Genomic DNA, 27,313 nt, shown 5'->3' with positions numbered 1-27,313 from the left:
GTTGGGAGCGACCTTGAAGATCATCATTCCAACCCACCTGCCATGAGCAGGGACACCTCCCACCAGACCAGGTAGCTCAAAGCCCCATCCAACCTGGCCTTGAGCATTTCCAGGGATGGGACATCTACAGCAAATTTTTTTCACTCTTCCCCACTTACTCAGCTACGGGTTTTGAACAGTTCAGTCTGCATTGCTTGTGGCCTTATGTTTCCTAAGTTCTGTAAATTGTTCATTATTACTCCTCTTCTCAAAAGCCTGTGATTGTTTTTATTCTCTCATGATATGTTTTCCTGTCCTTAGATTTGAACCCTGCTTCTAACTCAGCATTGGTCAGGCTGGCAATGCTCCAGCTCCGGTGTAAACCCACTGAGACCATCTCTTATCATGTCGTACAGACCTGGGAAAATACACTTTTTCAAAAAAAGAAATCCAAATGTAATTTTTAAATTATACTTTAGATGTACACTTTTCTATCCAATTGTAGAAATTCTGGAAGCAATTGTCTCCTTTCTTTCTTCTTCAGACTGTTAAAACTCTAGTTAGAATCTTGCTTGACATCTTTTCTTTTGATCCAGTTTTTGTCTCTCTGAAACTGCTCTAGATTTTCATTTCCATGAGAAGAAACTAACCAGCAAAAATTGCCTTAAAAGTCTGGGTTATTCCCTGATTTAGCACTTAGAGGGAAAAGGGACTAATTATATATTGGAATAAATGAAAGTAGGTGGAAATTTTGCTTTTTAATATGGGAGCCTTCTAAATCCTGAAGAACAAAGTGGCAGAACCAGCCATGATGCATTTGTTTCCATAATTGAACAAGCCTGAGGGAGGAATCTCCAAGAAAAAAATATATTTTGTTATATAATTGGGAAACAAAAATTTGTCAAGAACAGAACTTATGTACTTTCTAAGACTTTAGACCCACACAAAATGAACAGATCACCTGCAAAGTTTCCCACACTCTATATATCATATTTCTTCAGGGAAGATATTCCCAACTCTGTAAAACCTTTTAAAAAATTGGATGATGGAAAATCCTGACATGAAGGACAGCAGAGAAAGATGGGCCATGAAGGACCAAACAGCAGTGGGTAGAAGGCACCGTAGCTGCATTGCCAAATCAGCCATTTGAAAATCAGATTTTTCTCTTTTTCTTTGAAATGAAAATTCTTATACACACTTTTCTAGTCAGTCACTATGAATGATATTGATTAATAACTTAAATTAAATACATGATATTCTCCCTGTGGAATAATACAGTGTGAGTTTACTGAAGTACACTACATTTCCCTTCTGTAGGGAATCCATTATATCATTAATCAAACACACAAGTTTAGATGGCATGGTTATTAATCTCCTTTTAGTAAACCCAAGTTACATTTTGTCCCATTGCTCAAGTACTTCTAGTAAGGCTCAAATTATATTTTCTTTCAAAATATGCCTATTGTGGTCAAACCAATTTGTCTGCACTTGTTCGAATGATTTCTTTCCTGCATTTCAAAGAATTGCACAACAACTGGAGTTGGAAGGGACCTCTGGAGATCATCTCAGTCCAATAACCTGCTTAGCACGGGGTGACTTAGAGCAGGTTTCTCAGGCCTCTGACCAGTCAGGCTTTACTTATCTCTAGAAATGGAGGCTCCACAAAATATCTGGGCAAATTACAGCCATAGAATTACAGGATGGTTTGAGTTGGAAGGAACCTTAAATCTCACTGCGTTCCAACCCCCCTGCCATGAACAGGGACACCTTCCACTAAACCAGCCTGCTCAGAGCCCCATCCAACCTGGCCTGGAGCACTTTCAGGGATGGGGCAGCCACAGCTTCTCTGGACAACCTGTGCCAGGGCCTCAGCACCCTCACAGGGAACAATTTCTTCCTCATACCCAATCTAAACCCACTCTGTCAGTGTGAAGCCATTGCCCCTTGTCCTGTCACTCCAGGCCCTTGTCAAGAGTCTCTCTCCATCTTTTCCTGTGGGCTCCCTTCAGGCACTGCAAGGCCACACTGAGGTCACCCCAAAGCCTTCTCTTCTCCAGGCACAACAGTCCCAATTCTCTCAGCCTTTCCTCCTAGCAGAGCTGCTCCATCCCTCTGCTCCCCTTGGTGTCAAGTTTATTTACTACATGAAATACCAGAGTGTGAAGGGGCTTCCAAAAACAATGCCATTGTATCCCTGAATCAAGTGAATCATGAAAATCAACATATCAGCAGGCAAGTGTTTTTCAATCAAGCGTGGTAAGAGCTGAAAAAACTGAGCAGCTCAATCTGCGTTCCTTAGCTCTTTAAGGTTGGAGTTTGTGGAATTTCAATCTTCATGGGATGGATGCCCAAAGGAACTGAATGTAAATGCAGTTTATTTCTTTAAAATTGCAGACAGGATTTCAGTATGCATCAAATAAAAAATTCTTGGCAACTAACTTAACTGAATGTTGTTTCCACAGCCAATTTCTGTAAATTTTGTCCCAGATCTGGGCTTTTGTTGGAGATAAATAGCATGAAATTTACCCTATAAATGTGCTCAACAGAAGGTAAAAAATATACTCCAATATACAGGAGTTTGTCACCAGCACACAGGAAAGGAGAATACTCCAGTTTTTTGCGTTCTAGTTTTTCTAGTGCATTAAACCAAAACTCAGCAGGCTTCTGGATATTTATTTTTCAGCCTGAAACTTTGCTGTGGCACTCTAACCTGTTATTAGACAGGGTACAACGCAAGTCAGTAAGTGCAGACTTAAGGACTTTATTACTTACCCAGGCAGAACTCCCCTTAATTTCAAGTACTGATAAATACAACCTATAGAAATTAGTCTTTCCACTCTGTTTAATAGGAAAGAGACCTGCATCATCTTGAATGCTGTCAATAAGAAGCTTAGGCCTTGATTCAGAAAAAGCATTTAATTGTATCTGTATCCAGGACGCTGAAGCCTGTGCTTAACTTTAATCATATGCTTGGGTCGGAGTCCCATGATTAAACAACACAAGCTATAGCACCGCCCTTGAAAGAATGCTTCCTCCAGCCAAAATCTTAATAAGTAACACAAATAAGAGCAGTAAACAGCAGCCCTGCCTCCTCTTGTTTCTAGGTTCAAAACTCTCTTCTGACAAGGACCACTATTTTCTTTATAATTTTTTTTTAGCAGGAAGAATCTCACAAACATAAGACACCGTTTTCTTAAAATCCTTGCTCTCATCTGCACTGTTCAGCCTCCAACAGTTGAATAAAAAAGTATTCGGTATTCCTAATTAAACACCTTTTAGCTGTCTAGGCAAAAACCCCAAAAAATATTCCTTTGGGAAAGACAAGCAGTGATTTCATTTACTTATAACTTTGAAAAAGAAGAATGGAAGATAGAGGAACAGGCTGATGTTATTGCAAGTTGATCTCTGTCATCTCTGTAAGGACACTGAGATCAGGGAAGGGCCTTGACAACAGGAGAAAGAACAATCTTGTATCCATCCTCACGGAAAGGACAAAAGAATAATTAAGGAATCACAGTAAGTCTCACTTTGGTCTCTTGAAAAGTGAAGAAACCCATTCTGAGCACATAAGAAGTCGGTATTTGTGAAGAGTCTTTCTGGATTCACCAAAGGTGAATCATTATCTGCACCAACCTGGCTGCTTTCTGTGAGGAAAACAACTGGACCTGTGGCCAAGAGGAAACTTGTCCATGCCATTTGCCTTGACTTCAGCAAAATGTGAGTTCCATGGTCTGGCTCAGACGATGTTAGTGAATAAGTCTGCCTGGAAACCTGTAACAGCTGGAGTCCTGCTGTGGTCATTCTAGAGCTGCCCTGCTTTACAGAAGGACCTGGAGGAGGTGATGGAACGCTTGCTCCTGCACGATGACATCAGGCTGGGGGAGGGATCAAGAGGTAGTCAGTAGGCTTAAGTACATGGCTGCCATCCAGAGGGACCTGGACTGACTGAAGGAACAGGTCTCTACTAACCTGAACTTCATCAAGAACAAATGCCTTTGAAACAGAAAACTCCTTGCAGGAGAACTGACTCTGCTGAAAAGGCCCTTTGGTGTCTGCAGACAACAAGATGAACAAGAGCCAGGAGTGTGCCCTGGCAAGCAAAGTCCAACAGCACCCTGGGCTGTGTCAATGAGTGGATTCAGGAAAGTGATTACCTCAGCTTTTCAGCACTCATTAGCCTGCATCTAAAATATTATTTTGGGCCTTCCAGTGAAAAAAAACAAATGGCACTACTTATGTGAGTCAAGGGCAGAGAACTTGTCCAAGGAAGAGAAACTGAGGAACAAGGCTTGCTCAGCACAGTTAAGGAGCTCATCAAAAGACAGAGCCAGGCTCTTCACAGTGGTTAATGCTGGAAGTATAAGAGACAATGGGCTTAAACTGGAAGCAGAGAAGTTCAGGCTGGATATAATGAGAAGCTTTTACACAATGAGGACAGGGCATGTCCAGAAAGGTATTGCCATCTCCATCCTTGGAGATTTTCATGACCTGACTGGGTAATATCCTGAGCAACACAGTTTGAGATGACAGCTTTGGACAGGAGCGCCATGGGTAGTCATTTGGACTAGATAAAATCCTGAAAGGCTTCCCAACTTGGAATATTCTACTATAGTACATTTTCAAGCATTTTATTACTTCATATTGAGAGTGTAGGAAGAGCTATTTCCCACTGAATCTGGCTGGAATATAACTGTAAACACAGGAGCACAGCACTGTGGCCGTACCTTGGGATCATTGGTCTGATACAAATGAGGAAATCCCACCGTAGATTTTCAGAGGAACGGGGAGCAAGTGGAACATTTTTAGCTGCATTTCTTACACTACTCCATGCAAAGATAACCAAATTCCAAGACAGCAACAGTGAGGAGGTTTGAATACATGTCATGTACCCTGTAATCAAAGAACCCCCACATCTAAATAACGCATTGAAAGACCACCTCAACGCTCTTTTGAAGACATAAATTCTGCTTATGAATACTCCAGTATGAAACTCCCGTAACCTAGAACTCAAATAAACATTAAAATAACCAGAATTGTAACAAATATAGGTACAAAAAAGAGGATGAAATCTCTGTATAAGATCATAATTTTAAGTGTTCTCATTCATCTTCAGCCATTCTTTTATTTTCATTCAGTAATTTTTTATTTACAAAAGTTACTGATGCAAGAAAGGAGTCGAAAAGGAAAAAAAATAATTTATTACATATTCATCTTACTATCCCAAATGCTTAGAAAAATATTTCTCAAAGTAAAGAAATGAAAGAGGCTAAAAAGACACCAGCCAATTTAAGAAATACTGTATCAAATTGATAGGTTTATCATACTAATAATACAGTTCAATAAATGCTAAAATATTAGGGGTTAAAGAACTCTGGGTATATTTAAAGTTCTTCTATAATTCTGATTGTTCAAATTGGTATTTATGACCAATTATCTTGGTTTCTTCTATAGAGTTTCACCTAATATATAAAATGAGATTTTTTTTTCTTTAGTAAATCTTATCAAGGACTTGTTTAATGAAGAGATGGGCTCCAGTATTTGAAAGGGTTTTTAGTCCTTGTGGGAGATTTGCTTATGGAAGACTGGTAAGGAATCAACTGCTATCAAGAATTACTGTTTCATGTTTGGGAACATTGAAATTTTAAAAATAGATATATAAAGTACTAGTAATGTACAATTCTATTTCATATTTATCTGTATCATCCTTTACACCAGAGACCTTCCTCTTCAAACCAGCTTGCTTTAATTCAGTTGTTAACTGAAACAATGCTTCAGAAAGATATATTTCTTTTTTGTTTCAATTACCAGCTGAATTAACAATTTAAATAATTTATTCTGCCACTTTCATATTTAAAATGAATTAAAGGAAAGACAGAATGCCAGATTCTATTATTCCTAGGGTTTGCTCCAAGTCAGGACACAAGCCAAGAGACAAGCCTATTTTTTTCTATAAAGAGAATTTTCCTTGAGAAATATGTAGAATGAGTTATTTTCTTTCCTGCCAAATAGGAAAGATAAGAACACACACACACACACACATATATATTTATGATGTGGAATCATGTTTGCCAGATCAGCTGGACATTTAATGAAAAGGAGTCAGGGCCTGATCCATCTCTCACAGAAATGACTGGAAGGCTTTCCATCAGCTCCAGTGAGAGCTGGATCTAGCCCCATCTGCATGTTTTCAGGCACAAGACCAATTTTCATTTCCTGACCTCTGTGTAATTCCATTGAGGATGCCACTACTGCAGAGAGAGAGGAACAACTTATCAGAAGATTGCAAACATCCACCACGTTTTCAGTTAGCATTCTGCACATACAGTAACTTCACCCTATTCATTGAATATTTCTACCCACATCTTCAGTGTTACAGTGCATTAAAGAACAACAAAATATACCATTAATTGCTTCATTACAAAGCTTGCATCTGCCATGCTTGCATGAATGTATTATCAGAAACGTGCATTCATACACGTGTGCAATCCTTCATCTCTACTGCAAGGACAAAAATGCCTTTTGATGTACATGAATCAAGGAGTTATACATTGCAAGCCTTTCTATCAGAGAATCACAGAATGGTTTGGGTTGGAAGGGACTTTAAAGATCAGCCAGTTCCAATCCCACTGCCATGGGCAGGGACACCTTCCACTATCCCAGCTTGCTCAGAGCCCCATCCAACCTGGCCTTGGACACTGCCAGGGATGGGGCAGCCACAGCTTCTCTGGGCAACCTGTGCCAGGGCCTCAGCACCCTCACGGGGAAGAATTTCATCCTAATATTTAATCTAAACTTGCTCTCTGTCAGTTTGAAGTCATTCCCCCTTATGCTGTCACTACATGTCCTTTTAAATAGCATGTGACCATAAAGAATTAAATAGTAATACTGACTATAAGATATATCATTCCAGATTTCCCAAGTCCCTTATAATCAGTCATTTTCTAAAATCATTGTTGTAATTCATAAGGACTGTTTGTTTATCTATTTGCTACTTAACCTGAGGCATTTCACACAAATGTTTCAACTCCTTTAGCTGGAAATGAATTCTCTCCTGAAATAATAGAACCTTAGGGTGTTATTGTTAGAGTAACTTCACACCAATCTTTTGTGAAGCTCTCACAGTTTCTTTCTCACTCTCCCAAAAACCAATAAAATATTTATTCAAACAGCCTGAGCCACACAGTGTGGTGGAGGCTGAAATTTTGTTCTTTGCTTATTCCAGTAGTGGAAACACACCAAGTGGTGTTTTGTATGAGAGCTGTGTTCTAGAACTCAAACCCCACTGGGCAAGTAATACATTAGATGTGTCATCCTTTGTCTTGCCAGGCTCATCAGGCTGATTTGGAATTTGCTGCCTGGGTAGAGTGACTCATATGTTTACTGGCCCTGACAGGTGCTGGGCATCTTCCACACTCATTAAAGTTAATGACTTCAACAGCAGAGAGGGAAAACTGTCTGTTGGTTTCCTCTGAATGTGTATTCCCAAGTTGTCATTTAAGAGAGGATGTAAGTGGTGTCCCCTTTCTTCTGCAATCACAAAAGCAGGCCCTAACCAAACCCCTGTCCCTTCATTGCAAAAAATAACCCAATTAGCTTCAAAAGAACTCCCTGTTGGAGTAAGGCAAGGAAAAAAAATGCACCATACACAGGGCTTTGCACATAAAAGCTGATTCTTGCCATAAAACCAGTCACTTCCTCACTGGAACAGAGGAATTAACATACTGGAAACAAGCCAGTAATTTTATAGATATATATGCCTTTAAGTAAGCTCTAGACCAGTATTCTCACAATAGCCAAACTTTGGCATCATTTCTATCCCAACAAGCCACAGCTGCTGAACTGGAGACTTCTGACTTCATGTTAAAGAAGTAATGAGAAGTTTTAGGCAGCAGTGCCAGACCCAGTCCTTTGATATTAACACAGCATACTACAGTTGTTGACCAGCCACACCAAAAAAGATATGCCTTTAATTTACACTAGTTAGCTAAAAATATTCAGGAGAAAACTTCACAGACACTTATGCCATGACATTAGACTGTCAACCAAGAGATGAAGAGGTGGAGACCTCACAGACATCTGTGTATTCAAACAAAACCAAGAAATTAGGAGGATTGTATCTTTAACTACAGAGACATCTCTACTTTGATGCCTGTCCAGCCACTAGATCTGCCCTGGTAATATGACAAAGTTCTGTACCCTGGCTTCCACCCAACAAGACAGAAATACTGAGCCAGAGACCTCACAGAAACCTGTGCCTTAATATTAACCTGCCACCCAAAATCTCCTGAGCTAATGGTCTTGCAAAAAGGAAAGGTTGAAACTTCTAAAAATAAGGCTGAAGAATTATTGCATTCTTAAATACTCATCACTTTTAATGTATAATTTTTCAGGGTCTCCCAAAGCAAAATGTAATGGTACATTTCCACAGTTAGGCCAGTTCTTTACCTGAACTGTTATGTTTAGGTTTTTTTCCTCTTCTGCAGTTCTCACATCAACATCTATTGCTCTTATAAGACACTGAGATACAAAGGCCTGAGCAACACACCTTCCAAACCCAGACTAATGTGCTGTTTGCAGGACAGAATTAGTAAGCAGAGTGTTTACCGATGGAAAACTGCTCAGTTGCTGGGAATATTTTTCAGTAATTTAGGGAACACTCATTCAGGATTCAGTAATTCAGTATTTTTTCCATCCACATTGGCACAGAAAGCCATTTGACAAAAAAGTGTTCCATGTTAGCCTTTTCATTCTTGATGTCTGAAAGGAGCTCTTCCTATTTTTGTAGTGCTGGATCTTTACATTGTTCCAGTTTTCCACCTATTCACTTAACATTTCTTCTTGAGTTATTTTCTGGGCTTTGATGTGGGGTTTTTTTGGCTGGTTGGTTTTTTGGGGAGTTTTTGTTTTGATTTTTTTTTCTGTTTCTTTTTGTTTTACCTTAAATTAATGTCTAAATTATAATAATTTCTGTATCTCAGGTAAGCAAGATAATCATAATATTCTACAGCATCAATGGCTGACTTGTTTCCAGTTCTCATTTACTTTAAGCCAGAAAAAAGCTGAACAGCAACTGTTTTATCTGACTTTTACAGTCTTTGATCCCTCACTTGGAAGGCCAAGAGAGCTGTCTAATGTGTAAGGAAAGACTCTCCACAGTGCTCTGTGGGTCTCTGCTTATTGGACAAGATCAAAAGCCCACTAAAATAATTGAGAATCTTCCCATGATCTTCTGTGGAGTTTAGTTGAGCACAAGAGGTGACAGGCAGGCTCACTGAAATGAAAGATTCCCTGGAAACACTTTACAATGGTGGTCAGCCGAAGAAACGGATAAATAAGTTCTTCTACAAGTTAAATTTGTTGGACCAAACCTGAAAACTTGAAAATTCTCCACTTTGGATACTGATTCTCAACCTGTAAGCAAATTAAACTGTTTTATTCTCCCTGGAAGCTGAACATGGTATTGGAATGCTTTGGCTTTGCTGGCACAAGTGGAATGCTGTGAATGAGCAGTGGTTAACCAAGCCTAATGGACCAAGACCACAGAACTGTGAATGTTTAGAAAATAGACCTCAGTCAACAATTTACAAGAGGAGACTGATAAAAAAGGGTTTCTTCAAAAAAGTTTGAAATAGCCATAAAAATCCTGAGCCCACTTCAATCTGAAAATGATCTACCAATTATTTTTCCATTTGTCCTGGAAATGCCATTAAAACTTCACAACTGTGTGACTGTGACAGAACTAAAGACACCAATGTTACCTTTGCAAATGAGATCACCATAATAAAATCTGCTTTCTTCATTGTGCAGAAAGTACTGACATTCTGTGTGATTGCTGTAAGAATTCTGGGGTGATTATCTTAGGAATGTACAGATTAAATCCTGAGCCACCTGTCAACCCTATTTCTATGCAAATTGCTTTACTTTGAAAGACATGACCTCAAAGCCCTGCAATGGCACTGCAGGGCTGCATTTCACCACACCACCACCAATCAACTCAAAAGGCTGATTAAGAGCCCCAAAAAGTGCCTCTTGCAACCTCTGAGAGACAGACAAAAATATAATCCCAACATAACAAACACAAATCCCCCATAAATGAAAAGAGCAAGCTGCATCTTACCTCATTTGAATTTTCTGTTGTGATGTTTTTATTTTTCAGCTTTTTCTGCAGCAGTTTGGTCTCATACTCTGGTCTGGGATGCTCCTGAAAAAAACCAAAACCAAACATGGCTATGACTAAGAGAAAAAAACCCAAAAGTTTTGGTCACTTAATCACAAACAAAGCCATCAAGAGGGTTCAACTCTCTCACTTTCTTTTGCTAAGCAAAGCTTTCTGAGACAGCAGGGGCAGCCTCCAGAGGTCAGAGCAACTTTTGGAAACTGATTTGAATGAAAACAAGGTGAAATAAAGAAAATAAACACCAAGCAAAACATTGTACTCTAACTTACTTTTTGTTTTTGACAGTTTTGCTCTGAGTGCGTACTCTGTTCAAATTTGGCCAAGTTATGTTTAGTTTTTCTAGTAAGACATTCCAATGTCCTTTTAACTGCCTTTCATACACCTACATCTGGATGGGAAAAGCAGTTGATCTGTCTTTGTTGAATCTGCCAAGTCATCTTACCCTTGACTGAACAGACCACAGATCTCCCTGGAATGCATTTTGTATATATGCCTTTTAGGAGTATTTTGCACTAAATATTTCTTTACAATCCAGACTTAGGGATGTCTGACCCATACGTCCATGGATGTGAAGGGACAATTCCACTCAGCCATAAAAAGAGTGTGATTCAGAATCAATTCTTTATCTGAAAACGGGAAGAGTTCCATACTTAGGACAATAAGCTAGAAATAGTTGTGATGACTTCACAAAGGCAAAATGTCCATGTAGGGATAGATCTGAATCCCAGGATGCTGGAAATTTGCCAGTACAGCTGCCAGACACTTATTGAAAACCATGTGAGCCAAGGTACTGCGAGACCAAATGAGTGCTCCGGAGTAGAAAATGATAATTCCCATTCTGAAAACAAAGAGCCTAAACATGAAATTTCTACTCAGGCAAAACTCATGTTGAGGTCAGTGGGAATTTTCCCTGAGAGTGGTCTCCAGGATTTGCCTCAAACATACAAGTGTATCCACCATCCATCAAATTAAGCCTCTGTAGATAATGAACCAGTTTGATAAGAATAAACAATGCGAACCAATCTCTCCCTAATTTCCCTTTGATTTAGAAAGAAAGTGATAATGGAATTCTACAAAGCATGAATGACAAACACATTGAATTTATTAAAACAAAAAACAAAAAACAAACCAAAACAAAACAAAAAAGAACCTTAGCAACTACCCCAGATTTGACAGAGCAAAGGAGTTATCAAAAAAATAAGCCATATGCTCTAAGTAAAGGCAAAAACCCACTGCAAATTCCTTGAACAGCCATATCTTAATATCCTGAACAGAAGCAGAGCAGCTCAGCAGTGCACACTGATGGGAAGGAAGGTTTCCACAAAAAAAAATTGGAATGACCCAGTTGCTTCCCCAAAGCAAGATGGAAATGTGGAATGAACAGAACAGAGATCCCAGCCATTTTCTGTTGCAAAAGGGTTAATTATTAGAAATCAAGGACTAAACCCTCTATTTCTTATGACAGTGATACAGGAGGCAGGGGCTGAGAAGTGTAGGGAAGGGTTTGTCATTCACACCAAGGATCTGTTTAGACTGTCCTATTACTGGGATGCGTGTCCAAGGAAAAATAGTTTTATATCTCAGCTTGGAGGTGCTGGTAAATGTTCACAATCTTTTTTAGTCCAGATCACTTTCAAAATAAATTTGATAAATGAAAAATTAAAGCAAAAGCTGGAATAAGTCATGTAGCATGAACACGAGTTTAGGAGTGTTAAAAGCTACCGAGCAAGTATACAGGAACTGTTATTAAAGATGTTCTAGAGCGGCATAATAGAAAATTAGTTAAAAGAAACTAGGAGGTTCTATTATGGGAATGCATTTGCCAGACAGACAGAGAGATGTTTTGTTTGCTTTTGTTGAGCAAGAACAGTGGTAGTGCTTTGAGAGAGTACCTATAAAACTAAATTTTGAAATATGGTCTCAGATTCTGAAGCTCCCTTAAGCTAGGACCAAACAACCAAACGCTGCCATTTCATTTTGTGGGCAACTGTAGCAGAATATAGCATCATTTATGTTGGTTCATCATGCAATTCAAATCCAACCCGTTTAAATACTCCTCTACTGATAAGTGGAATTTTGTAAATTGTAGAATCACAGAATGGCCTGGGTTGGAAAGAACCTTTAAGATCATCTCATTCCAACCGCCTGTCATGGGCAGGGACACATCCCACTAGACCAGGCTGCCCTATCCAACCTGACCTTCCAGGCATGGGGCAGCCACAGCTTCTCTGGGCAACCTGTGCCAGGGCCTCAGCACCCTCACAGGGAACAATTTCTTCCTGATATCCCATCTAACCCTCCTCTCTGTCAGTGTGAAGCCGTTCCCCCTTGCCCTGTCACTCCAGACAAGGGTCTGGAGTAACAGCACCTGATAAACAGGGTAAACAGCACCTGATTCCATATCCTGTGTGTTCTCCAAGGAGCACATCCCTGGAAAACCCTGCTTACCTACCTGGATCTTCTGAGGCACTGGAAAGGAGGAGAGGAACAAAGAAAGGCCTAGAGGTGGTCCCTGTTCCTAGTGGGGTAGTGCTGGATAAGGACAGATTTAACCCCTCTGAACCCAGGGGAGGAAAGAACTTGTACCACCCCAAGTGACCCAGCCTTTGAGTCGCCCACCCCAACATCCCAAGGAATCAAGACTACTAATAAAAAATTGAACAGTTTTGAGCCTCAAGGAAAACTCAGTTCTAGAAAGGACAGAGGAAGTCATTACAATGGAAAAGGAATAAACAAAAGTAAATGAGAGCATGTTGATATGTCTGGTAGGAGAGAAACAGAAGAGGAAAATGTATTGAAGCCCCAGGACATTGTGGCATGTCTCTGGATCAACAGTCTGGGAGTGAAAAAATGTAATCATATTCCTTTACCAACTCCTTGGAAAGCAAAGAAATTGTCACCTGACTTTGTTCTTACTGTTTACAACTTTAAACACGTTTAAAGTGTGCCTTCATGTGTAATCTTTCAGTGGACCAATAACTGGTACTAAACAGTTTCCTCAAAGAGCTGAGGGATAATATTTGTTCTTCAGCATTCCTTCCCCAACTATCCTAATGAAACCCTCATCCTCCTAAACATAGGACTTAAATGTAATGTTGAAAGCAATTGTTTAGAAGAACAGGGCTAGCCAAGGATCATTAAATAATTAGTGTTAGTAAGAAATTAATGAAGGTCAGGGAAGATTCTCTGGAAAGAGTAATGAAACCCAAAAGAGGTTAATAAAAAGCATACAAAGAATTAAAAAAAAAAATATTTGGAATATTTGAAAATATTTCCCAACAGGAAAATTAGAATAGTTATGGGAAAAATGTGAGATAATGCATCTGGAGAAAATAATCCAAACTAAAAATCTCATTGGCACAGGAAACTTGAGGATGCAGAGAGCATGAAAGGAAAGATTTGAGACAAGACAAAATATCGTAGCTACAAATTCCCCTTTCACCAATACTAGACATTTTTTCCCAAGAGGGCTACACAGTTATTTTATTAGAGTCTTCTCTTTCAGGATTTTAGCAAACAAAAATATCTCGTGATTCGTGGTTTAGTAGACACTATTAAAACTTCAGAAAAGGAGTCTGCTGCTATAATTTGCAAGGTGGAAGACAAAGTGAAACCATCAAATTGATCAGATCAAAATGAATTTTGAAACCATAGTAGAGAAGACAAAGTTAAACCAAGATCAAGTTAGGTGAGAATGGAATGTATCTGTAAAGATATTTAATGTCATCAAGTCAGCTTGCTTTTTAATTTTGTTTCATTTTCTTTTACTCAATCTACCTTCTTCATTAATTTGTCTTAACTCAGCAGTAATCCACAGTGACCTCAAAGACATCCCTTAAGGGTTCAGTAATTACAGGGGGGTTTTAAACTCTTTAAATAGCAAACGGAAGAATCAGACTTCAGGAATTAGTTTGCAAAAAAACTAAAATAGTTGGCAAACATTTTACAGAGCACAGGATTTTAACTTGAAATTAAATGTTCCTAAGGAAGACAGACATCCAAGTTCCTCTCTGTTATAATGAAACAGTATAACAGCTTGACTATTTGAACAATACCAAGACCAATGAGTGGAGACTCCTTGGCATTTCACTTAATGCAGACTCTCTGTCCATTTGACTTCCAAGTTCTTGCCCAAGTTCTAAAATTTCATCTTTTATAATAGCATTTCTATTTCAGTTTGCACAGGATCATTGGCAAAATGAGGGAAAATCTCTTCCACCCAAAAAAATGAAAGCAGGAACATCTTGGAAATACAATTTCTGAAGATTCATGGGAAGGCAAGAGTTTCTAGCGCCTACATCATTAATTGGAGTCCCTCTGTAATTCTTTACCAAGCAGAAGAGGGTATGGATTCTCCCACCCCTCCTCCTGGTTTCTTGATGGCCTTATTCTTTATTACACACCCTGAACTAGAATCAAATGCACAACCTCTTTGATTGGGTTACACAGTCACATGTCTATGGCAAGGAACGTTGAGTGGAGGAATTTCAGAAAGAATTTCTCCACTGGAAATGTTGTTAAGCATTAGAATGGGCTGCCCAGGGAGGTGTGGAGTCACTGTCCCTGGAGGTGTCCAAGGAATGACTGGACATGGCACTCAGTGCTCTGGTCTAGGTGACAAGGTGAGGATTGGCCAAAGGTTGGACTCGATGACCTTGGAGGTCCTTTCCAACCTAAACGATTCTGAGGTTCTGTGTGTGTTTATGCACAGTGTTCCCAAGGTTTTGTCTGCTCTCATGGTTCTGGCCTGAGTTTGTTTCTTTCCTTTCCCTCTCCCATTTATTTATCACTTGCTCTATTGCTTTTCAACACAATTATCTCTTTTCTAGTTAGTACCCAATGCTTCCCTGTCTTTTTTGTGGATTCCAGGTGTCCAAACACAAATTCTCTAAGTCTGTACAGCTGCCAGCTGCAAAGATGCATGGAAGCCTTAGGGAGTCTGCTTTCTCGGAGTGCCACTGCCAAGATACTTACAAATAAATGGACTACATTAATCTCTCGTGTGACTCTTTTGAAGCAAAAATTTGGCTGAGTGTGGTTAAAGAAAGCAATTTAGTGAAAAGTTTATAGTCAATGTCCACAAAAATTACACTGAAGGCATTTATTTCAATATAATTCTCACAAAGTACTCCTCAGCTCTTCAGATTTATGGCTGTTTTTCTCCCTGCTTTGGTTCTGTAACTTCCCTTCCTAAAGAAGTTGACAATCAATAGCTTAACCCCATCTAGTCTTAAAACTGTTAAACCTCCTGAGCTTCTTCCTTGTTCCTTTCTTGCTCTTTTAAGTGATCCCGCTTCTGGTTTCTTCTGGCCTAACCTGATCAGACGTAATTCTCCCTTTTCCAACATAATTTTCAACACTTGTAAAGAGTTCACCACCACTGAGACCTGATGCCAGTAACTTTCTACAGACAGATTTATCCTCCTCTTTATGAATCTTATGGATAAAAGGTGAACAAAACCTGGTCTAACTTCTGGGTTTTTGTTGATGTATCAAGAACTGACAGGAGATGACACGGTGCATGGTTTTCTGCTTAAGATGTCATGTCAAGAGACATGTCCATTGTTCTTCCAAAAGGACCTGGATCAACCAGAAAACAGCCAGAAATGAGCAAGAATAAAAAGAATAGAAAATCCTTCCAGTACCTGAAGGGAGCCTACAAGAAAGGTGGAGAGAGACTCTTGACAAGGGCCTGGAGTCATAGGACAATGGGGAATGGCTTCACACTGGCAGAGGGCAGGTTTAGATTGGATATTGGGAAGAAATTGTTCCCTGTGAGGGTGCTGAGGCCCTGGCACAGGTTGCCCAGAGAAGCTGTGGCTTCCATCCCTGGAAGTGCCCAAGGCCAGGTTGGATGGGGCTCAGAGCAAGCTGGGATAGTGGAAGGTGTCCCTGCCCATGGCAGGAGGGTGGAATGAGATGACATTTAAGCATTCTGTGGTTCTATGATTCTCTGAAAATATTTAGGAACTAAGACTGAAAGAGCAAAGGCTTGTTCATCTTAAACAAGGGTGACAGAGATAAGATACTGTGTTGAATTATGTTGAAAAGAGGACAGAAGTAATCCCTCTCTTGATCTTTGAAAGACAAAATAAGGGAGAAAAAAAGAGAAAAAAAATAACATGCAGCAAGGAGATTTAAAAACCACTAGGAAAAGCTTGTTAGCAGCACAGATAGAGAAGCATTAGAGTAGATTACCTAGGGAGGAACTGAAATCTCCACTGCTGGATTTATTTAAGAACAAATTAGACAAATATCTCTTCATAATGATTTAAGTAGAATTGATCCTACAACGCACAAGGGATGGCCCCTCAAGGTCCATTCCAGTCTTATTTTATCATTCCAAGTTCCTAGTTCTTCAGCTTGTGCTGAGATTTGTCTGGCACTCCTTCACTTGTCATAAACAAAGGATTCTTGCTGATCCCACAGACTTCCTATCCACAGATTTTTACCACTTCAGGCCTCTTGATCACAGGACCTCACAAACCTATATATTATTTCACAGCATTTTACAAAGCTAAACCAATTAAATTTAGCTATTAAGCTAAACCTAAGGTTTTTTTACTGTGAGTGACGAACTTGAAGTTCAGAAAAATCTGGTGGGTTCATCAAATATGCCACAGAGCCCAGAGTTAGCTCTCCAGCCTCTCAGTTTGCCCTTTAGTTGGTACAGGATTGCTGCTCTGGCAGGGAGCAGTTTGACATTCCATGTGGGACAAACAGTAATTTCTGATGTGCTGGTGCACTGGGTTTGCATCACAACTCAGAGTGGGAGTACTGAGTTGTACTGTGAACATCATCCACATCATAACAGGGGAAAGAGTCATGAAAAAGCTGAGAAACAGAGACAGAAGAGAGGAGGTTGTTGTCAAGTCACCAGTGAAGGAATATTTGTGCATTACAGGATAGTGATGGAAGAAGAAGAATACTGGAGCATGCTGTCTATTCTCAGGGTCATCTTTTTGTTTGATCCAAATACTTTGATCTGGGAAATAGCGGAATAGCATTACCACCATGCTATATCATGAGGTCCATGATGTCAGCTTGCTTTTCCCCTATGGTATTTACACTCTCCTGTTTGAGCTGAGCTCAGCTAGCAGGTCTGAAGACTGTGACCTGTTGTTTAAGGAACTGTGCTGGAATGTGAAGAGAAAAAATGGATTCAAATCCTCCCAGCAAACCAAGACAGTTCCCAGCAAAACAAGGCAGTTCTGAATTACTGAATATGACCCTGTTCTAGAGACAGCTCAGCATCTATTGCCAGGGGAAGGTCCAAAGCTTACCTGTTCTTAGTATGATATTTATTTATGATTTTATAACTGCACTCTCTTTAGTGAGGGTTAGAAATGAATCCTTGAATGAGAGTCATTAGAGCAAACCAAAGGACAGAACTGAAAACAAAATTAGGGACATTGTGAATAGCAATAAACCAGTATGTCTCATTTTCAGTCAATTCAGGTATGGCTGGAGACCCCACGGCTCATTGAAAAGCTCTTTCTGAAGAAACCCACACCATTTATTGTTTTGAAACAGCTCTGTTGGTGAGCACCTAGAGCTCAGGATGATGTACCTAATGCATCACAGATGTCACCCAGACCTGGATGCAAAAATTGCTGATGGTACTGTGACCTGTGGCTGTCATTATCACAAAGAATTCTTGTTACGTGTAATGAAGTAACATGACAAAGTACTTACAACACAACAGTGTTGTTGTGTTACTGCACACTGTACAACATCATATGGGCATTCTCAGCAAAACGTGATCTGCTCTTACCTTATAATCCTTTTCAACATTCATTCTTAACTTCAGAGTGCTGAACAGTAGGATATAGGTGAGGATTTCCTAAATAAACATTGATACTCAAAACTGTATCAGTTACAGACCTTTTTCTAAACACAGCTACAAACTGCACTGGGCTGGAGAATACTTGTGAGAAATCTATAGATCAATGCTTATATAATATTATTATTCTATAATAATTACAGAATAATTAACACAGTAAATTAGCCCAGGGAGAGGAGACTTACTTCTTCTTCTTCCAGTCCAGTTAGATCCCAGAAATAACTCAATCTCATCTGCAAACGTTTCCATTGTTCAAGGAACATGGTAGCTTTAAAAGAAATTAAATTTTAAAAATTATAAATCCAAAGCCTTGTGGTAAAGATTTGTGTTACTTATAAGCTTCAACTGATATTTGAACCCCATTATGCTAGACCCTTTAAAATTAAGCACTAAGAAACAGTCTCAGGCCCAACTTTGAAGAAAGAACTCAAGCAAAGTATGGGAACAATAATTACTGTTCTTTAAAAGTAAAATACAGAAAGATGGAACATGGATTGTCCAAAGCCACTGGTAAATTCTTGTCAGAGAATGGAACTGAGCCCATATCTGCTGATACCCACTGAAGACATCATCTCTCTTAATTCACCATGAAGCATTCTGAGGTAGGTTTAGCCTGCTACTGAAATAACTAGGATCCCCAGCAATATGTAGAAAAAGATATTTTGAAATATATTACAATGGTGTGGTTGAATGCTTTTGTCCTTCATAGACATGGTGATTTTGCTGGAATGGACTGGCCTCTGGTTCAGCCTCCTGCTTCTCCTTTTTTTACTAGTAAGACAGAACAGATGTTTTATTGGTGTCTCCTATTTGCAGTCTCCTGCCTGTCCTCTCATAATTGCTGTTTCCTCGACATAGCCCTTTTCCTAGTTGCTCATCATTTATGGACTTACAGGTTTATTAGAAATAGCACTTATAAATCTTGGCTTGTGGACACCTATTTTCAGATAACGATATCAATATCAATACTAAACCTGTACATGCCAACTAAAACCACCAAAACTCTACCAATAAAAGCTATAGCTATGAACAACTGGGGACACTGTTTTCCATTTTCTTGGGCTTCACCTCACTATTTCAGTGGGTGAAAAGGGTATTGTAAAAACACTGTTAGATCACAGCAGTGTTTACATCACTTTGAACATCTTGTAGATAGACCCACAAGACAGACAACGGTGGAGCATTAGATCAGCTTCACTTGACTGCATTTACACCGTGAAAAGTGGGAACACTGTGAAAACAACCTGGCTCCTACAAGTCATAATCTATTCCAACAGTTAGCTGCAAGTATTTTCTTCACAGGTATCAACCCATCATATAAGAAATAAATATCATTTAAAGACAGGACTGGCAGCACACTGAAAGCAGATCCAGGCACTAAGCAACTAAGTTGCTATCTGTGCTCCTCCCTTACAGAAGAGAGAACATATAAAAGCTATATTTAGCGTGATTTGAAAACTCAAGGGTTTTTACATATCCTAAACACAAAAACATTTGGTTATTTTATAGGGTGCTATTACTCATTCCATTCTTTCCTGTTATACAAAAACTCAGTTCCACATTTAGCTCTATAAGAACGTACTTGGCTTGATGCAGCAGCTGCTCTGAAATCAGCACGTCTGCACTGACTTACACCAGCAGAAAAACTAAACTGACAGAGAGCAGGTTTGGATTGGATATTAGGAAGAAATTCTTCCCTGTGAGGGTGGTGAGGCCCTGGCACAGGTTGCCCAGAGAAGCTGTGGCTGCCCCTGGATCCCTGTCCAAGGCCAGGTTGGATGGCGCTGGGAGCAAGCTGGTCTGGTGGAAGGTGTCCCTGTCCATAGCAGGGGGTTGGAACTGGCTGATCTTTAAGGTCCCTTCCAACCCAAACCATTCTATGATTCTGTAAAACTTCTAATAAAGGTGTCTGACATTGAAATTCAGCACCAGGGCACCAGTGACATCAAGCCCAGTCAGCCAAGCATCCCTATGAATATGGACACTTGAGGCAGGACCACTGGAATCACAAAGACATTTCATGAGGAATCGGGATCAACTACTAAAAGCATGATTCCTTTTGAGATATTAACCATAGGAAGCCTTCTGCTTTCGAAAGAATGGAAGACAAGCAGGATGAAAGAAATCCTGTGCCCAACATCCTCGTGAAATGGAACCAGCCCAGATCGCCATAGTTTGCTCTTTAAAATATACAGCTGGAATAGGTGTGTGAATGAGCTCTGCCATTCAATAGATTGAGCTCTAGATGTAACCAGCACAGCCTCTAAGAGTAGGGAAGCAAAATTTGTTGTAATCTAATACTTAATAGTCAAGCTGGGCAGAGTTAGTAAAGGCTCCATTATTTCACTTCGCTGCTCTTTGTGCGTGCCGGCTGCATTTTCTTGAACTGACAAGCTCAGTTATCATGGTCCCAAGAACAGACTTTTCCAATCTGTGGGAAACATTTTTTGGAGGAGGGCTACAGCTCTGAAAGAATTTTGTTATTCTTACATGCCTTTTTTTAAAAGCAGTGCATATGGAACTTTTTGTCCTATTCTGCTCCATAACAGATTCTACCAATTTGTCTTAGTGCAAGGATATATCAACATTTTCTTTTGCATGCTGTATTGCTGATACTAAAATACAATTGTTCTGGATGAGGTTCAGTGGCAATTGTCATTTGCATGGATGCAAGTTTACAGTAAAATTTCTCTGTCAAGAAAATACTTTATTTGTCTTAAGCTTCATAGCAGCAGGTGACACTTAATCTGCCAGTCTACCCTGTAATCTTAAGTAGTAAAATAAATTATTCTGAGAGTCTATAAATTCACCCTCTTTTTTCTATTTCTCAGTCATAATTCTCGCATATTCTCTAACGTTTCCTCTAGGGCTTCCAGGAACTGGTAAATAAATGCTTCTTGCTTCCATGATGTGTTCTGTCTGCAAGTCCCTTAAAAGCTCTCTGCTGTCCTCACCCAATGCCAAGCCACCAATCAGCCCTTTCTAAAACAAGCTGTAAAATCTTAATAGGGTTGCAAACAATAACACACTGGTTGCTGAGGGATGGCTATAGCACAATAACATATTTGCTCAATTTCATATTAAGGATGATAATTTCACTTGGGGAACAATGAATAGGGAAATAAAAAATCATTTTACAGTAGCAATAACATTTAACTTTCACAATAAACAAGCTCTAGAGTAAAGGAGAGCATAACACCAGCAATAATTCATGCAAGCACAACACACACACTTTTCAGGGCAGAGGTAAGGCCAGAAACAATAAGGGTAATACTACAATGCATTCATTCACGTTTATGAAGTGTTTTGATATCCTCATGGAGACAGGGATATTTGCCATTAAAGAAAAGCAAGCTAGTTTAAATGGAACTCTCTAAAATATAATTAAAATGATAATAGTCCCATTGCTCTTGGAATCCCATAAAGTTTTGTTAAAATTATGTGACTGAGTTGTCCCACAAGGAAGTGGGACTGTGCTTAAATTATACCCTTTTAGCTGTCTGCACCATACCAATCCTCAAGTACATTCTGGCCCCAGATGAAGAAGGTGTTCAAAGGACGTGACATGTCAATAGAAAATGAAGAAAAATTAGCAAATACCTGGCAAAGATTAGAAGTTCCATTAAAGGCACAATTTCCTCCATGGAGAAAATGGCCTCAAGGTGTGCCAGGGGAGGTTCAGGTTGGACATCAGGAAGAATTTCTTCCCATTGGCATTGGAAGGGGCTGCTCAGGAAGGTGGTGGAGTCACCATCCCTGGAGATGTTTAATAAACAGCTGAACATGGCACTCAGTGCTCTGGTTTAGTTGGCAAGGTGGGGATCAGTCAAAGGCTGGACTTGATGACCTTGTAGATCTTTTCCAGACTTGATGACTCTATGATTCTAAATTCGGCAGTACAGGAAGAAAAGACATATTTTTCTTCCCTGAACTACATAACTCCTCTCCATTTATTCCAGAGATTGCTGTTGACAGTGATATTGCTTTCCCCAGTCTCAACACAGACAGCTCTCCCTGGCCTTCTGAGGATAGCCAGCTTCCCGAAGCCATAGGGATCACATTCAATCAAAGAGCATTTTATTATTCAGTGAAGAGCCCAAACATCAAAAGGCACTGTTAATTTCCAAAGCAATACTCACCCCAGAGAGCCATAAAGATGGAGAAGAAAACCGTGGCAGGGTTGTCAAACAAGTGACTCGCTCGAGCGGTGGCACAGGCAGAGCTGAGGTTCCAGTAATCACAGAACTTGTCACACAGGGGGCACATGGTGAAGGCATTGCGTTGGTCACACATCTCTTTGCTGTGACAGACAAGGGCACAGGTTCCTCTGAGTATTCCAGCTCCAAAACTATGGATGTGCAGTGGTGATATTGGGCAGTACATCACAGCTATTACAAGTTATCTGCATTATATGTGGCCTGCGCTTGCAGAGAACAGGAGCCACGTGTTTCTTCAATCCTTATTGCCATGGGTAGGAATTGTTAAAATCTTTGTAGGCACCTTGCAACAGGAAAATGATGCAACACTCAACCAGACTGATCACTGCACTGTGTTAGTGAATTAAGGAAGACAGCATCACTGAAGACTGAGGCTAACCACACCAAAAAACCAAAATTCAAACACAAAAGTGGAGTTTGCCATCTCTGCAGTCAGTTACATGATTTTATACAGATCAGATTTAAATTAATGAAAAGACTGAAGTGGTCTCAAAGGAAATTAGGTGCCATTGTCAAAATACACATTATTTAATATGGGGGCACAAAAATATGAGAGAAAAGATTTTTTACAGATTTTTTACCGATTTTAAGATCTTTGCTGTAAGGTTGTTATTTTAATTCTTGGTCTTATTTGCTATGTATGTAATCAATTTCTAAAAATCTTTGAAAAAAAAAAACATTATCAGTATCACTTTAACAGGCCAAACGCTCCTTGTCAGGAGAAATATGCTTTCCATATTTTCCATAAGATTTGGATGTGAAAGCCTTTCATACCTCCACTTAGGTGAACTGAGTAGTGCAAAGCTCAAATGTCCTTGCCAGGATCATGAGCTGAGACTTGTCACATTGCTTCAATGATAGCTGGCATATTGTGATTACGATTGTTCCTATATGGACCATCCTGACATAGCTTTTTCCTTATGAATTCAAATGAAAAAAAGGAATATTCAAGCTCTAGTATGAATATGTTTATATTATATGGTTTGAAAAGCATGCAGCTATTTCCAGCTCTCATGTTGTTACAGTAATTCTCTGTTTCAAAAGGCAGCAGAGGGTGCTGCAGATACATCTTAGCCATAAATCTCACTGGAGTTTAAATATTAGCACAAGCTTTCACCCTGACAAGCACAGCCCACCAAGATTTATTCAGATCAAGCTAAGAAAACAGACCCTGCCTCAGATGGGGTGCTGTTCATCATTTACCTATCAGTAACCTTGTCCTACTACAGTGATTTTAAAAGCTGTCGGTTCAGGGACTGTCATGAGTGTGATCAGCATACAAGTACTGCAGTATCCTGCCTCCAGCAGAAGTCAGATAACACAGAGGAATTAACTTTATTTCACTGGGAAGCTGACATTAACATCACAGTGTGACTTTGGCAGTTTTTCTGTAGTATATCCCCTTCCGGATACACAAAACTCAACATTTTTTGTGTCTAGAAGGGGAATACTGTGGAGACCAAATATAGAATCATAGAATGGGTTGAGTTGGAGGGGACCTTAAAGCTCATCCAGTCCCACCACCTGCCATGGGCAGGGACACCTTCCACTATCCCAGCTTGCTCAGAGCCCCATCCAACCTGGCCTAGGACACTACCAGGGATGGGGCAGCCACAGCCGCTCTGGGCAACCTGTGCCAGGGCCTTATCACCCTCACAGTTTCTTCCCAATATCACACCTAAACCTGCTCTGTGTCAGTGTGAAGCCATTGCCCCTTGTCCTGTCACTCCAGGCCCTTGTCAAGAGTCTCTCTCCATTTTTGGCAGGTTCCCTTCAGGCACTGGAAGGCCACAGTTGTGTCATCCCAAAGATTCCCTTCCCTTCTCCAGGCACAACAGTCCCAATTCTCTCAGCCTTTCCTCCCAGCAGAGCTGCTCCATCCCTCTCACCATCTCAGTGTCCCTGCCCTGGACTGGCTGCAGCAGCTCCCTGTCCTTCCTGTGCTGGGCCCCCAGGGCTGGAGGCAGCTCTTCAGGGAGGGCTCAGCAGAGTAGAGAAGAGGGCCAGAATCACATCCCTTGATCTGCTGGCATTTCTAAGTCTTGTAACTATTGTTCATCTTACTTGTACAAATGGTCTGATTATACTCAGAATAGAGTATTCCAAGAGTCGTGGACAGTGTTTGCATTAATTTCAGTGAGTTTTACATAATGACTTTCTGATTGAGCACTGAGCTGTGTGCTCTCATGAGAAGCAAATTAATGTCTTAGAAAAAGAATTCAATGCAGTGGACTCACTCAACATTTCTGTTTCAGGAGGTGAAACACTGAACAGTCAAATAAATGTGTGCCCTTCAAACATCTGTTCAATGCCTCTGTGTTTGTAATGCTCACACAGTTGGTAATGATACATCACTGCTCTTCAGACAAGCTAAAACCAGTTATTCTCACTAAGGATTAATAAAAAGCACAGTCTTACAATTTTCAAGTAATAAACCATGGATCACAGATAAGCTTACCTAGGAATGTCACTTTCAATGGTTACACAGCCATATAGAAATACAATAATCCCAACTACTGAAGATGGAATGAGGAACTCTGTGTATAACCCCAGCCATGCAAAATAAAGTCCTATCTTTTCACCAAAATACTTCCTGAAAAAGAAAAAAAAGAAGAAAAAGCATGTGTCAAGGCTATCATTTTTAAATGTGTTTTACGGCTACTAAACAGTCCCAGAAAGTTAAAATACGAAAACCCTGAGTATCTTGAAGACAATAGGAACAAATGAAAGGGGTGATTTAGGCATTTGGCACTCTGGGCTTCTCTGCTGTGAGAAGTTAAAGACAGTTCTGGATCATTCTCCTGAGCTGAAATTAAGCAGGCATCATTGCAATACATAATGTCTGTTCAGGGAAGACTGTGGTCTTTGCATCTCTTAAAAGAAGTCAGTGAAACAGGAGAAAACAGTGGAAAATTCTTGGCTCCTTGGAGGAGTATGTTAAGTTTTGCCTCTGTAGTACTGCTGGATTCAGTTAGTGAGAGTCATAGAAATTACATCTATGGGACCATACTGACAACATCCTCTAATATCTAAAAAGTGACTACTCTGGAATTGCTGCTAAAGGAGGAAAGTTTACCTGCAGACCTAACACTGGCTTTTCAGAAAGTATATTTTGTCAATTTAACAGCCCCTGGACAACTGGTTAGAAAAAACAGTGTCTGCTCTGAGGAACAGCCCACTGCAGATGTTGATAAATAAGTGGTAGAACTCAGCCCAGCATCTTCATGAATCACACTGCAAGAAGTAAACTAAGCATGGATGAACCTTGCTGATCATTCCAAAGTACAGTTAGGAGTGATTACAAATATTGCAAAACCCAAAGAGCTTCATAGAACTCAAGAACTCACCAAAATTTAGACAAAAACCAACAAGGTTAAAACATTTCACAAGCCAGAGAGGAAGATGGAGCAGTGTTGGACAGAAAGCAGCTACAGAGAGAGCACTCAGTGCATGACATGGAATGTGAGTCAGTGAGACATTTACGCTTTGATAGCATCAAAAATGAAAATAAACGTCTAAGAAAAGACAGACAAGGTTTGTGCCTCATAAAGGTTGAGCACAATCTGAGATTTAGTCTGATCCCACTTACCTTAGGAAAGTTTTATCCAAGTTTAGTACCCCAGATTTAAATCATTCCTACTGAAAATGCTTAAATGAGGTTTTTGGAGGCCCAAACCAAAATTTTCTGCTCCACAAGTTGGGTCTAAGGGCCAGGCCGGTCCTGCCACAGGAGAGACAGGACAGGAGTGCAACCATGGCAGGGAGCCACGGGACAACAAGACAAGCCTCCACAGTCACTTCCAGCTCAGATGAAATGGATAAGGGAAGCAAGAGTGAGGGATTTTTATTACTACAAATCCTGCTGTTGTTCTCACACCATCACAGCTGCAGCTAACGCCGCACTTCCAGGCTCTCCCACGGAAAACTGGCAGTGCAATCCTGCCTAGCTCAGTGTTGCCTTCCATGAGCACCTGTATCTTCTCATGTCTAACCAAACTTGCTTATCCTTTAGGAAGGATACGTGCAATCCTAAAGGGAAAAACCAAACAAAAGCATTGTAAAGTGATACACAGACAACATTATCTTCAGTATGAGATCCACAAGCTGGGAAATTTCAGGAATCTACAGCCCCTGCAACTGACATTGCAAGGTACCCTGAGCTACAAACGATGTGAAGTATCAATCAGCACAAGTGAAATCATCACAGCGTGACTTGAATGGCAGTAACTTAAGATCTTAAGCACCTTGGGAGAATGGATTTGCAGAGAATACAAGGAAATATGGCATTATATGATTTGCATATTTTATTAAATGATAAATAAAAATATTTGTGTTGCAAACACAAGCCATATACTGTGGGAGTGCCCTCTAACCTGGCACATGCCAGGTAATTTTGGAGGTAATTATAAGAAGCAGCTTTCCTTTATTTTCACATTTGAAAATAAATATATATTTTTCATATACTTGTTTGTTAATATACTATGTTGTTAATATAGTTTATTTAATACACACTTTTAATACACTTTTTTTAAAATATGAAGTAAGGGAAGAAATACTTGATTGAAATATAGAACTAACCTGAAGGGCTATAGCTTTTCTTCAAGTCTCCTGTGGGAGTCAACAAACAGCAGCAATGGCCTTGGAACAGCACAGGATAGAGGGAAACTCCATTTGCTCTCGAGTTTCCTTCTGACTGGGGAGTGACAACCTTGACACTAAAGACGGAAAGGAGGACCAGAGGGAGATTATTCTGATTATGTCTTTTTACTGCATCCTTGCTTGTAGAGATGGGCAATGGGCACAACTAGCAAAGTGCTTCAAATAGATCGGAGCAGACACCAAAAATAGTCCACAATCTAAGCTGTTCAAAACTGTCTGATCTTTTGAAAAAGGGCCACAAATTAGAGTTCAAATGCCAACAGCCCTAAAGAGTAGCTGACCAGGGTCAGGGAAGTCGAAATTTATGGCTCACGAGGCTTCCCCTTGAATTTTCAAGCCTTCCAGTGATAAATGTGATCTGTGACCTATAAAGAGAAGGGTTGTTATTTGTGTCCATGCCAAAAGAAAGTGAGAAGAGCTCAACAGTGTCCTGGTAGT

General features: G+C 40.0%; 1 protein-coding gene across 1 annotated transcript in view; it reads right to left on the bottom strand.

Moving 5' to 3' along the window:
- Positions 1–27,313, bottom strand: part of ANO2 (anoctamin 2) — a 149,155-nt gene that overhangs the window by 65,826 nt on the left and 56,016 nt on the right. Inside the window, exons 11-14 of the mRNA XM_032107542.1 lie at positions 24,675–24,809; positions 22,139–22,299; positions 18,185–18,267; positions 10,097–10,180 (exon numbers count right to left, since the gene is read on the bottom strand). Of these exons, the coding sequence (XP_031963433.1) occupies positions 10,097–10,180; positions 18,185–18,267; positions 22,139–22,299; positions 24,675–24,809 (463 nt within the window). The remainder of the gene's footprint in view (positions 1–10,096; positions 10,181–18,184; positions 18,268–22,138; positions 22,300–24,674; positions 24,810–27,313) is intronic.

This window comes from Corvus moneduloides, chromosome 4 (assembly GCF_009650955.1).
Source record: "Corvus moneduloides isolate bCorMon1 chromosome 4, bCorMon1.pri, whole genome shotgun sequence".
In the NCBI taxonomy this organism is placed as follows: Eukaryota; Metazoa; Chordata; class Aves; order Passeriformes; family Corvidae; genus Corvus; species Corvus moneduloides.
This window is presented reverse-complemented; position numbering and strand designations above follow the sequence as displayed.